General features: G+C 38.7%; 1 protein-coding gene across 5 annotated transcripts in view; it reads right to left on the bottom strand.

Moving 5' to 3' along the window:
- MYO16 (myosin XVI) overlaps positions 1 to 13,160 on the bottom strand; it is a 783,767-nt gene that overhangs the window by 454,524 nt on the left and 316,083 nt on the right. For all 5 annotated transcript variants that reach the window (XR_012222718.1, XM_073556817.1, XM_073556818.1 and 2 more), the window contains exons 5-6: positions 11,443 to 11,551; positions 2,929 to 3,053 (exon numbers count right to left, since the gene is read on the bottom strand). Coding sequence is in view for 4 of the 5 variants with exons in the window: in XM_073556817.1 (XP_073412918.1) it covers positions 2,929 to 3,053; positions 11,443 to 11,551 (234 nt within the window). In the remaining variant the exon portion in view is untranslated. The remainder of the gene's footprint in view (positions 1 to 2,928; positions 3,054 to 11,442; positions 11,552 to 13,160) is intronic.

The raw sequence follows: 13,160 nt of genomic DNA, 5'->3' as shown, positions 1-13,160 counted from the left end.
GTATTGTTTGAGGCACATTAATATTTTTTGGATCATTTTTGTTGATTATAATCAAGTATAAATATTCTACTAGTCCACCCTTGGAACCTCGTACCTTGAGCACATTCCTTACCTAAGTCCCTAACAGCCACATTTACATCAAAACTATGCATGATCTCAAAAAGTAGCAAATGAGGTGAAATTTTGTACCGTTTATTAAGGGCCTGTCACACTAGCGATATCGCTAGAAATATCGCTATAACGTCACTGGTTTTTGTGACATTATAGCGATATCGCTATGTCTGATACTTACCTTCGACCGCTCCCCCGCTGGTTATCGCTGATCGCGCGAGAACGTCCTGAACGCGTCGCTCGTCGTCACAGCAGGAAGCGCCGCAGGCATAAAGTGAGACTAGGGACTTTTTTTTTTTTAAGTGGCGGAGGAATACAGTGCGGAAGGATACCTACCTTCCGTCATTGGATTCCTGCAGCCCGTAGAGAACGGCGGCATCAGCTGATGCTGCAGTTCTCTACCCAAGATCGTCGTGGGACACACTCGTGGACTGCTTCGGATCGTGGGTGAGTATTTTTGTGGTTTGTTATGTTAATATTTATTCCTTTAAAAGACAATGGCTTCGGGGAACAATGTGACAAGTATTGGTAAGTATGTTACTCTATGTTATATGTACTGTATGTCTATGTATGTATTGTATGAATGTATTGTATGTAGTATGTATGTAGTATATATGTGGTATGTATGTAGCATGCAGTATGTATGTAGCATGCATGTAGTATATATGTAGTATGTATGTGGTATGTATGTAGCATGTAGTATGTATGTAGCATGCATGTAGTATGTATGTAGTATGTATGTAGCATGCATGTAGTATGTATGTAGCATGTAGTATATATGTAGCATGTAGTATGTATGTAGCATGCATGTAGTATATATGTAGTATGTATGTAGCATGTAGTATGTATGTAGCATGCATGTAGTATGTATGTAGTATGTATGTAGTATGTATGTAGCATGCATGTAATATGTATGTAGTATGTATGTAGCATGTAGTATGTATGTAGCATGCATGTAGTATATATGTAGTATGTATGTAGCATGTAGTATGTATGTAGCATGCATGTAGTATGTATGTAGTATGTATGTAGTATGTATGTGGTATGTATGTAGCATGTAGTATGTATGTAGCATGCATGTAGTATATGTGTTATGTATGTAGCATGCATGTAGTATGTATGTAGTATGCATGTAGTATGTATGTAGTATATATGTGGTATGTATGTAGTATGTATGTAGCATGCAGTATGTATGTAGCATGCATGTAGTATATATGTAGTATGTATGTAGTATGTATGTAGCATGCATGTAGTATGTATGTAGCATGCATGTAGTATGTATGTAGCATGCATGTAGTATGTATGTAGTATGTATGTAGTATATATGTAGTATGTATGTAGCATGTAGTATGTATGTAGTATGTATGTAGCATGTAGTATATATGTAGTATGTATGTAGTATGTATGTAGCATGTATGTAGTATGTATGTAGCATGTAGTATGTATGTAGCATGCATGTAGTATATATGTTATGTATGTAGCATGCATGTAGTATGTATGTAGCATGCATGTAGTATGTATGTAGTATATATGTGGTATGTATGTAGTATGTATGTAGCATGCAGTATGTATGTAGCATGCATGTAGTATATATGTAGTATGTATGTAGCATGTAGTATGTATGTAGCATGCATGTAGTATGTATGTAGTATGTATGTAGTATTTTTTTTTTTTTTAACATTTAACACATTAGCCGGATGATGGGACTACTACTGTCCCATCATTGGCTAATGTGTCAATCACTGTCATGGTAGCAGGCATCGCCAGATGGGACTTATAGTCCCATCGGACGATGCTTGCACAGACCCCCGGACATCAGCACAGCCCCCCGGCAGGCCGGTACAGACCCCCACAGGGTGCACAGACCACCGGCAGGCCGGCACAGCCCCCCGGCAGGCCGGTACAGACCCCGGGCAGTCCACACAGCCCCCCGGCAGGCCGGCACAGCCCCCCGGCAGGCCGGTACAGACCCCGGGCAGTCCACACAGCCCCCCGGCAGGCCGGCAGAGACCCCCGGAAGGCCCGAAATGACGGCGCATCATGATGCGCACACACCGCGCATCATGATGACGTCAGGCTGTCAATCAACTTTGAACTTCCGATTCCGATGCCGACTTCCGATATTGAAAAAATATCGGAAGTCTGTATCGGAATTCCGATACAGCAAGTATCGGCCGATACCCGATACTTGCGGTATCGGAATGCTCAACACTACTCACTATTAATTGCTATGATTCCTCCGGGACCCAGCAGAAATGACAAACATGTTCCAACATGGTAGTAAGGGTCCTATTTAGCTGACAATGCACAACAGTCAGGGTAAAATTTGCAGGCCACCAATATTATATGAAGAATGTAATGTTGCGTATGATCATAAGCAAATAAAATGTATGACCATTGCAGACAGCAAATGTGAGAGGAATGGCAATATTGCATGTTAAATATAGCACATTTCTTTCGTCTCTATTTCATCCACAGTCTGTTTGTGCAGAAAGAACAGATGCTTATCCTCCACATGGTAGTTAGTTAAAATACCAATAACAGCTGCCCCAGCTCTCCACTGACAAGCAGCTCTGTAGGTAGGAACACATCTACATGTAGAAGAGAAAATATTACATTGCATCTCACAGCTCAGTGAAATCACACAGGTCATTTCTTCTTCTAGTGACAACCTTACAGCAAAATAATGAGTGGAAGCTGAATTATTTCAGGCATTTGCCTTATTATGTATTACCATGCCTGGGAGAACCCATTTGATGATTATTAAGCTCCAGAATGAATTCTTCATTTATACCAATTACATATAGAAACACTCACAAGCGTAACTCCATCGTCATTTTTCTCATTAACACTTCCACCGGCTGCTAGCAGCTGCTTTACATCAGATAACATCACAGCTGCTCTCTGGGTTCTTATCTGTTGTAGGGAGCCAAGGTCAACACCTGCACAGGGGAGAAAGAACATATGACTGGTAAAGAAAAGGATGGCCATAATCCAGCTCTAATAAGTGTCACAAGAACTGGGTATACTTATACTGAAGAATCAGAAGAACTATGCATACTTATACTGTACTATCAGAAGAACTAAGTATACTTAAGAATTAGAAGAAATGAGTATACCATTAATGGAGTATCAGAATAATACACAGAAGTATCAAAAGAACTGAGTATACCTATACTGCAGTATCAGAAGAACTTAGTATACATATACTGAAGCATCAGAAGAACTAAGAATGCTTATACTGAAGCATCAGAAAAACTAAGTATACTTCTAATGAATCATCAGAAGAACGAAGTATACTTATATTGCAGTATCAAAAGAACTTAGTATACTTATACTGAAGTATCAGAATTAAGAATAACTAACTATGCTTATACTGAAGCACCAGAAGAACTAAGTATACTTATACTGAAGTATCAGAAGAATAAAGTATGCAGTTGTGCTCAAAAGTTTACATACCCCGGCAGAATTGCTTTCTTGAGCTTTTTTCAGAGAATATGAATGATAACCCCAAACTTTTTCCACTCATGGTTAGTGGTTGGGTGAAGCCATTTATTGTCAAACTACTGTGTTTTCTCTTTTTAAATCATAATGACAATCCAAATCATCCAAACGACCATGATCAAAAGTTCACATACCCTGGTGACTTTGGTCTGGCAACATGCACAGAAGTTGGCACAAATGGGTTTGAATGGTTACTAAAGGTAACATCCTCACCTGTGACCTGTTTGCTTGTAATCAGTGTGTGCGCATAAAAGCTAAGTGAATTTCTGGAATCCAGACAGACCTTTGCATCTTTCATCCAGCCACTGACGCCTCTAGATTGTGAATCATGGGGAAAGCAAAAGAATTGTCAAAGGATCTATGTGAAAAAGTAGTTGAACTGTATAAAGCAGGAAAGTCATACAAAAAGATAACCAATGTACCTAGAAGGAATAGAGAGCGCGTATAGGGTCTTATCCGAGATAAAAGGAATATTCATGAGGGATAATCAAATTCACTCACCTATTATGGTTGTGTGAGACACAACCACTGCACTTAGCATTGGCGGCTGCTGCAAGCCCCGATGTGATGATCCTTTGCTAGGTGAAGAGAATGGGTCATCAGACTGCGCTGCTCGCCTGTCAGGATGATGTCCCAGAGGAGTCCAAGTGGATGTAATAGAAAATAGACTTTATTTCTACATGTTTTGTGGTGATCACACAACTTCCTCAGGACAGTCTATACACATACACTTACAGGGTCTGCTATTTATAGCAAAAGAGGCAGATGGAGACGCCTCCTTTCAAAAGAAAGGCCACACCCAATGGGTGGGGAATCAGACTTGAGCACATATATACATCGTAAACACAACAAACAATCATAAAATATAATGGAGTATATCACTTAAAACCATTGTTCATACATTTAAAAATCTACATACAGAGAAACACAATAAAACACAATACAAAAGTAGTTCAATAAAACTTTGTAAGCTGGGAAAGTGCTTGAACCTATGGTGTTAACGCATTCACTCTTTAGCAGGATGCTGCTAATTATGTTTTAAACCATTGAGCCACAGATGGATTTGACTGGATCTCTTTATTTGGTGGTAGTTGAAATCAAATAGATGATAGTGCATTAAAAAACTCTGGAAGATGAAGAAAAAAACTCTGGAAGAAGAAGGAAAAAAAAGTAAATAATAATAAAAAAAAATTAAAAAATAAATAGTAAAAAATAAAAAAACAAAAAAAAATATAAAATACAAAATAATTAAATTAAAAGTTAAATGAAAATAAAAAATAACAAAAAAAAACAATGAAGGGATGAACCCCTTCATAACAAGGAGCAAATGTTTGTCAGATCTGTATCACAAAATACAGATGAAAATTGAGGTGGGATGTACAGGGGAACAGAGCACACTTCATAAATAAATCAGTTGAACAAATCAGTTGTTTCATTGAGTCCATGGGGATTTATAGTGTTCAGCTTGTGAATCCAGAAGATCTCTTTCCTGTTAAGAGTCTGGACTCAGTTGGGGTTATCAAGGGGAACATGGTCAATAGGGATCACCCTGAAGGAGATCCTTTTGTTATGATAGAACGTATAATGCCTGGAAAGGCCATGCTGTAGAAATCCTTATTTTATATTATGCCTATGCGAGTTAATTCTTTTATGTAGCTGTTGCGTTGTCCTGCCCACATATAATTTCTTACATTCGCATATGATGACATAGATGACGAAACTGGATTGGCAGGTCAAATGGTATTTGATTTGAAACTCATCTGAATTTCCACTGTCTGATGAAAAAGTTTTTGCATCATGAATGATGCTAGAGAAGCATAGGCATCTCGGGATGCCACATCTATAGGAGCCTTGTCTGAGCTTTTTTGCAGAGTAATTGAAGTCCTCTTTCTTCTTTAGCCGGCTTGGAGCCAACATGTTTTTTAATGTCAGGGCCCTTCAGAAGGTTATCAGGGGATTGTTGGGAAGAAGCTTCCCCAATATGGGGTCATAGAAGTATACCCCAATATTTTTTCAGAACCAGACGAATTTTTCTGTTCTGAGCTGAAAAAGTGGTAATAAAATTGAAGGTAAATTTAGTATCAGATGCTAATTTTTTTGTTTTATTGAAGATTAAGTCTGTCCGTTCTATTTTTTTGCTTTCAGAGAAGGCTCTATGGATCAATTTTTTGGAGTAACTTCTTTCAAGAAATCTATGTGATAAGACTTTTGATTGGTCAATGAAATCTATGTCCATACTACAGTTCCTCTTGATTCTTTTGTATTGGTTAAGTGGGATATTCCTTAGCCATTTGGTGTAGTGCCCTCTTTGATAATGGACATAACTGTTCACATCCACAGGTTTGAAGTAGGTTCTTATGTGGATTTTTGTATTAACATGAAAGAAAGTTAGGTCAAGGAAATGGACTGTGTCAGGGTTTACTACAGGGGTGAAACTGAAACCCCAGGTATTATCTTCAATGGTCCTGAGGAAGGACCCCACATCATCCTTAGAAATATCATAAATGAAGAATAAGTCATCTATGTAACGTTTGTAAATGATGATATTGGGGGCATGTGAACTGCTATATATGATGATGGACTCGAAGATGGCCATGAACAAATTTGCATAAGTAGGTGCCACCTTTGAGCCCATCGCGGTTCCAAGTATCTGATGGTATAGGGTCTCTTGAAAGGTAAAAAAATTATTATGGAGTTTGAACTGCATGCTTTCATACAAAAATTCTTTTTGTGTGGGTGTCAACCGTGGATCAATGTCTATGAATGCTTTAAAACACACCAGTCCGAAATCATGTGGGTTGCTGGAATAGAGGGCGGACACATCCATGGAGATGAAAACAAAAGTGTTCTTCCATGAGATGTCCTTCGTTAGTCGGATTAGATAACTGGAGTCCCTCAAATAACTGTGTAGTTGGTCTACATGTGTGTGCATCACTACATCCACATAATTTTCAAGGTTCAATGTCAGGGACCCTATCCCTGAAATTATGGGTCTCCTACTTATGCAAATTTGTTCTTGTAGTAAACCCTGACACAGTCCACTTCCTTGACCTAACTTTCTTTCATGTTAATACAAAAATCCACACAAAAACCTACTTCAAACCTGTGGATGAGAAGAGTTATGTCCATTATCAAACTGGGCACTACACCAAATGGCTGAGGAATATCCCACTTAACCAATACAAACGAATCAAGAGGAACTGTAGTATGAACATTGGTTAATGAAATCTATCAAAAGTCTTATCACATAGATTTCTTGAAAGAAGTTACCCCAAAAAATGTATCCATAGAGCCTTCTCTGAAAGCTAAAAAATAGAATGGACAGACTTAATCTTCAATAAAACAAAAAAAATAGCATCTGATACTAAATTTAACTTCAATTTTATTACCACTTTTCAGCTCAGAACAGAAAAATTTGTCTGGTTCTGAAAAAATATTGGGGTATACTTCTTAAAGACCCCATATTGGGGAAGCTTCTTCCCAACAATCCCCTGATAACCTTCCGAAGGGCCCCGACATTACAAAACATGTTGGCTCCAAGCCGGCTAAAGAAGAAAGAGGACTTCAATTACTCTGCAAAAAAGCTCAGACAAGGCTCCTATAGATGTGGCATCCCGAGATGCCTATGCTGCTCTAGCATCATTCATGATGCAAAAACTTTTTCATCAGACAGTGGAAATTCAGATGAGTTTCAAATCAAATACCATTTGACCTGCCAATCCAGTTTCGTCATCTATGTCATCATATGCGAATGTAAGAAATTATATGTGGGCAGGACAATGCAACAGCTACATAAAAGAATAAACTCGCATAGGCATAATATAAAAGAAGGATTTCTACAGCATGGCCTTTCCAGGCATTATGCGTTATATCATAACAAAAGGATCTACTTCAGGGTGATCCCTATTGACCATGTTCCCCTTGATAACCCCAACTGAGTCCAGACTCTTAACAGGAAAGAGATCTTCTGGATTCACAAGCTGAACACTATAAATCCCCATGGACTGAATGAAACAACTGATTTATTTATGGAGTGTGCTCTGTTCCCCTGCACAACCCACCTCAATTTTCATCTGTATTTTGTGATACAGATCTGACAAACATCTGCTCCTCATTATGAAGGGGTTCATCCCTTCATTGTTTTTTTTTTAATTGTTATTTTTTATTTTCATTTAATTTTTTATTTATCTATTTATTTTGTATTTTATATTTTTTTTGATTTTTGATTTTTTACTATTTATTTTTATAAAAAAAATTGTTTTATTATTATTTACTTTTTTTTTCTTCTTCTTCCAGAATTTTTTTTTCTTCATCTTCCAGAGCTTTTTAATGCACTATCATCTATTTGATTTCAACTACCAACAAATAAAGAGATCCAGTCAAATCCTTCCGTGGCTCAATGGTTTAAAACCAGGGTCCTGCTAAAGAATGAATGGGTTAACACCATAGGTTCAAGCACTTCCCCAGCTTGCAAAGTTTTATTTATTGAACTACTTTTGTATTGTGTTTCTCTGTTTGTAGAATTTTAAATGTATGAACAATAGTTTTAAGTGATATACTCCATTATATTTTATGATTGATTGTTGTGTTTACGATGTATAAATGTGCTCAAGTCTGATTCCCCGCCCATTGAGTGTGGCCTTTTTTTTGAAAGGAGGTGTCTCCATCTGCCTCCTTTGCTATAAATAGCAGACCCTGTATGTGTATGTGTATAGACTGTCCTGAGGAAGTGGTGTGATCACCACGAAACGCGTAGAAATAAAGTCTATTTCCTATTACATCCACTTGGACTCCTCTGGTACATCATCCTGACAGTCTGATGCCCCATTCTCTTCACCTAGCAAAAAAATAAAAAGATATCCAAGGAATTGATAATGCCAGTCAGCAGCGCTCAAACTATGATTAGCAATTGGAAAATCAGGGGCTCTGTAAAAACAAAACCACGGTCAGATAGACCAACAAAAATTTCATCCACAACTGCCAGGAAAATTGTTTGGGATGCAGAGAAAAACCCAAAAATAACATCAGCTGAAATACTGGACTTTCTGAAAACTAGCAGTGTGGCTGTTTCAAGGTGCACAATTAGGAGGCACTTGAAGAAATATGGGCTGCATGGTGAAGCCGCCAGAAGAAAGCCATTACTGCGCAAATGCCACAAAGTATCTCCCTACAATATGCAAAACAGCACAGAGACAAGCCTAAAAACTTCGGGAACAAGGTACTTTGGATTGATGAGACCAAAATTGAACTTTGTGGCCACAACCATAAACGTTACATTTGGAGAGAGGTCAAGAAGGCCTATGATGAAAGGAACACCATCCCAACTATAAAGCATGGAGGTGGATCACTGATGTTTTGGGGATGTGTCAGATATAAAGGCACAGGAAACTTGATCAAAGTTGAAGAAAAGATGAATGCAGCATGTTATCAGCAAATACTGGAGGCAAATTTGCAATCATCAGCCCAGATCGGACGTACTTGGACATTCCAACATGACAGCGTTCCAAAACACAAGTCGACTTGTCATTGGCTACAGCAGAATAAAGTGAAGATTCTGGAGTGGCCATCTCAGTCTCCTGACCTCAATATCATTAAGCCACTCTGGGGAGATCTCAAGCATGCAGTTCATGTTAGACAGCCCAGGAATTTACAGAAACTGGAGGCTTTTTGCCAAGAAGAGTAGGCAGCTTTACCATCTGAGAAAATAAAAAGCCTCTTCCACAACTACCACAAAAGACTTCAAGCTGCCATTGATGTTAGAGGGGGCTATACATGGTATTAAGAAATGGGGTATGTGAACTTTTGATCAGGGTCATTTGCATGTTTTGGGTTGTCATTATGATTTAAAAACACAGTGGTTTGACAATGAATGGCTTCACCCAACCACTAACCATGAGTGGAGAAAAAGTTTTTGTGTTATCATTCATATTCTCTGAAAAAAGGCCAGGAAAGCAAAAATTCTGCCGGGGTATGAACACGTTTGAGCACAACTGTACTTATAGTGCCTTTACTGTCCCTGATGATGTCCTACAACCTACAGAACATTATTATCTACTGCCCATTTAGGCTGGGTTAAATTTTTCCTACAGTGGCAGAAAAATTATTAATATTTTATCTTGGCCTTAGAGGAGTCCTTCAACTTTGTGAACATTTTTTTTCTTCCTTAAATGTAAGCAATAGGGATAAAAAATTATATAAAACAATTAGCACTATTTGGCTCTATAGCTACAGTATTACAATGTTTATTGCTGGCTGCAGATTGAGTTATCAGGGTTATCCATTTTATCAGATATGTTGATGACATGATTTTGTGCAACTTACTAATATATAAGTATGACAGGTTCTCCTCCTGCCCTTGTTAGTGCATATTTCCTCACAAACCTCATAGCTCTCCAGTCCAAAAAATGGCTGCAGGTGGAGGAACATGTGACCAGACCTGTCCAGTTTTACTGTGTGAGGTTTTCTATTAGATAAGGCTGGTGGACATGTCTGGTCACATGCTCCTCCACCAGCAGCCACTGGCCATTGCATGGACTGGAGAGATGTGCAATCTGCGAGGAAAGCTGCAGTGACAAGATCCAGAAGAGAACATGTCATCACTGTTTAATTGTAAGTGCCATAAAGTCATGTCCTCAACACAGCTATTATAATAAGGATAATGTGACCAACCCCAATGACTCATTCTGCAGCCAGCAATAGACAGTGTAATACAGTGACTGTACTGGGCAACCCATTTAAGGCCAAAACAAAAATATTACAAATTTGGCCAAGTAACCAATTTCCCTCCTAAAATTTGACACAGTATATAAGACGGCCCCATAAATAAGGTTTAGCCTATATTTGTCTATTTATTTTTGTTTCAATTATTTACAGTGAAAACTTTCATTTTCATTTCTAATTCATCTCTATGTTGTCTGGAATATACAAAGGCCTTCAAGCTACTGTCAGATTTGATGAATTGCTACTGTTCTTCAGAGGCATTTTCTGCCGGCTCTAGGACCTTGACTGCTTGAGCAGTCATGGTTTAGGATTGTGAGCGTGCAAACTGTGAAGAATCAAGAAAATCTGAAATATGGCCTCTAACAGTCCTCGGAGGAGAGCAGGCACAGAATGTTTTAGAATAGAAATATGTTTTTGACACTATGTCACTTAACCATCTGATGGAAATATAGTACAATACTGAAAAGTACACAATAGAATATTATGTAAATACACAATAAAGATTATATATTAAATTGAATATTAAGCTACAGTTTCTGCTATATTTTCGAAGGCAAGAAGTAGCAGCGTATCATATTAAATTGAGAGCCTGAGCCACCACTGTATAACCGGTTAGTGCAATCATGACCGTTTAATTAGCTATTCTGCCATTTCATTACCAGGCTATACTCATTACCTAAAAGGCCACTTTGCATGTATGCATGTAATAAGCATTAAAATGCACACATCAGAGGATTAATAAGTTCAAATTTCTATTTTAATGAAGCTATTAATGAACAATGATTAATTACTATTAAGTCCCACAGATAAATGGTTATTTTTTTACAATTACCTTACATTGCTAGACTTATAAAATAAGTAATTCATTTGATGAAGTGGTTTATAGACCCCAGGAAGGGCAAAAGGACAGATAAAAACCAAAGGAAGTGATAAAGAAGCCAACACAAATGTTTTTGTCATACGTGTGATGTCTAAGGAAAATTCAATTTTTTCTGCTCACATTTGGCCATTCAAGTCACCTGTTACCAGTTTTTTCCAGATCCGTTTTTTTCTGGACAAAATTAGCCACGTTTATGTAAAAATAGCCTCATACATTTTGTTACGTACCATTTTCTTCTAAATAAGTTAAAATAATAGAGTTGGATTCAGTTCCTTCACTGGCATAGTCAAGAGGTACATTTCCATTTACATCTCGCAAAAGAACATTTGCCCCCGACTAAGGAGAGAAAAAAGAATAAAGCATAACACTAGTAGAAATGCAGTATGCTTATATCATAGTACATTTTTCATTTTGTATTGAGTTAAAGTACATACATTTTGTAAAATACAATAATTTATAAGATCACACAGATGGTGTTAGTTGCACCAAATTAATCAAGATGTTCACTTAACATAATCAATTTGGTGTCATTCCCTATGCATGGTCAACACTTCTTTTTTTGCATCACCTCATGGTTACTGTACGAGTGCACCTCTATTTTGCTTTTAAAAAAATGACACCTGCTGTTAATAAATGTGTTACACTTTATTAGCCATGATCATGTGCCAAAAATCATCTCATCGCTAATGTGTTGACAGCTCACAGCTTGCGCACACCTCTGCATAGACCCACAGACTTTTGAATACCAAACTTAGAGTGTCCAGTAATGCAGCGGTAGCACCGCATGCAGTAAAGAGGCAGTGACCCACAAAATTCAAACACAAAAAGCCTCTTTAATGTGTTTCCTAACAGCATTAAAGTCCAATCCACACAAGTGCATATAACTTCAGTGTATATAACTAGTATCCATTTCACCATTTGCAGAATATTTATTATACGGCATCCTTCATTTTACAGAGACTAAACACGCCAATCTTCCTCTGACTAGTTCCCGTGGGTGTCTAAGCGCCATATCCAAGACTATATTCACACACCATTACATGTTGCGGGCACTACACACGCTAGTCCTCCTCTGACTAGTTCCCGTGGGCGTCTATGCACCGTATCCAAGACTCTATTCATACAGCATTACATGTTGCAGGCACTACACACACTAGTCCTCCTCTGACTAGTTCTTGTGGGTGTCTTGCACCACTGCATCACAGTATCTTTACTCACACAGCCGTACACAGTGCAGAATATCCTCCTGATCGCAGCTGGGCACCAAATCCACCTGTTTTGCAATCGATACACACGCCAGTCTTCTTTCGGGCACAGGACTTCCACCTCCAGTTCCTCTCCGGGCACAGGACTGTCCACATCCGAGACCACTCACAGTGGATGACTTGCATCTCTGTGGGTTGCAAGGCCTCACGCTAGCTCTGACACACCTGATACTCACTAAGCACTCACTCAGACCTACTCAGAAATCACAAACCCTTTCCTGCAGGGCTTTTATCACAGAAACCTGTGGCTTTCAGCCACATGGAAAGCCTTGGTCCGGAATGGAACAGACTGCACAAACTACTATCCTGCAGCCTGCTTCAAACACAACATCCAGAGCAGGTTTTCTGTACCTCTGTCTTGGACACTAACATGTCCAAGACTAACACTTACTTTTAGAATCAGTCTGCATTGCAGTCACAGCTACGCCTGTGACTGCCATGCACATCTATGGCCTTCATATTCCTCCATGCACATCCTGGGAAGAACACATAGTGACCGCTACCTGTGACATCAGTCACCGCTTCCCCATTGCAATCCCAGCTACACCTGTGACCGCAATGCATCCTCATAGCTTCAATACGCCTCCGTGCGTATCCTGGGGAGAACACACAATGCCCCCTAGCTGTAACAGGGATCACAGCCTCACAAGAGGTAATCCCATAAAATTGATTCCATCGTG

The sequence above is a fragment of the Dendrobates tinctorius genome, unplaced genomic scaffold (genome assembly GCF_039654945.1).
Source record: "Dendrobates tinctorius isolate UK_male_01 unplaced genomic scaffold, ASM3965494v1 ptg000240l, whole genome shotgun sequence".
Taxonomy (NCBI): Eukaryota; Metazoa; Chordata; class Amphibia; order Anura; family Dendrobatidae; genus Dendrobates; species Dendrobates tinctorius.
Note: the sequence above shows the minus strand (reverse complement) of the source record. Positions and strands in the feature narration are given on the sequence as shown.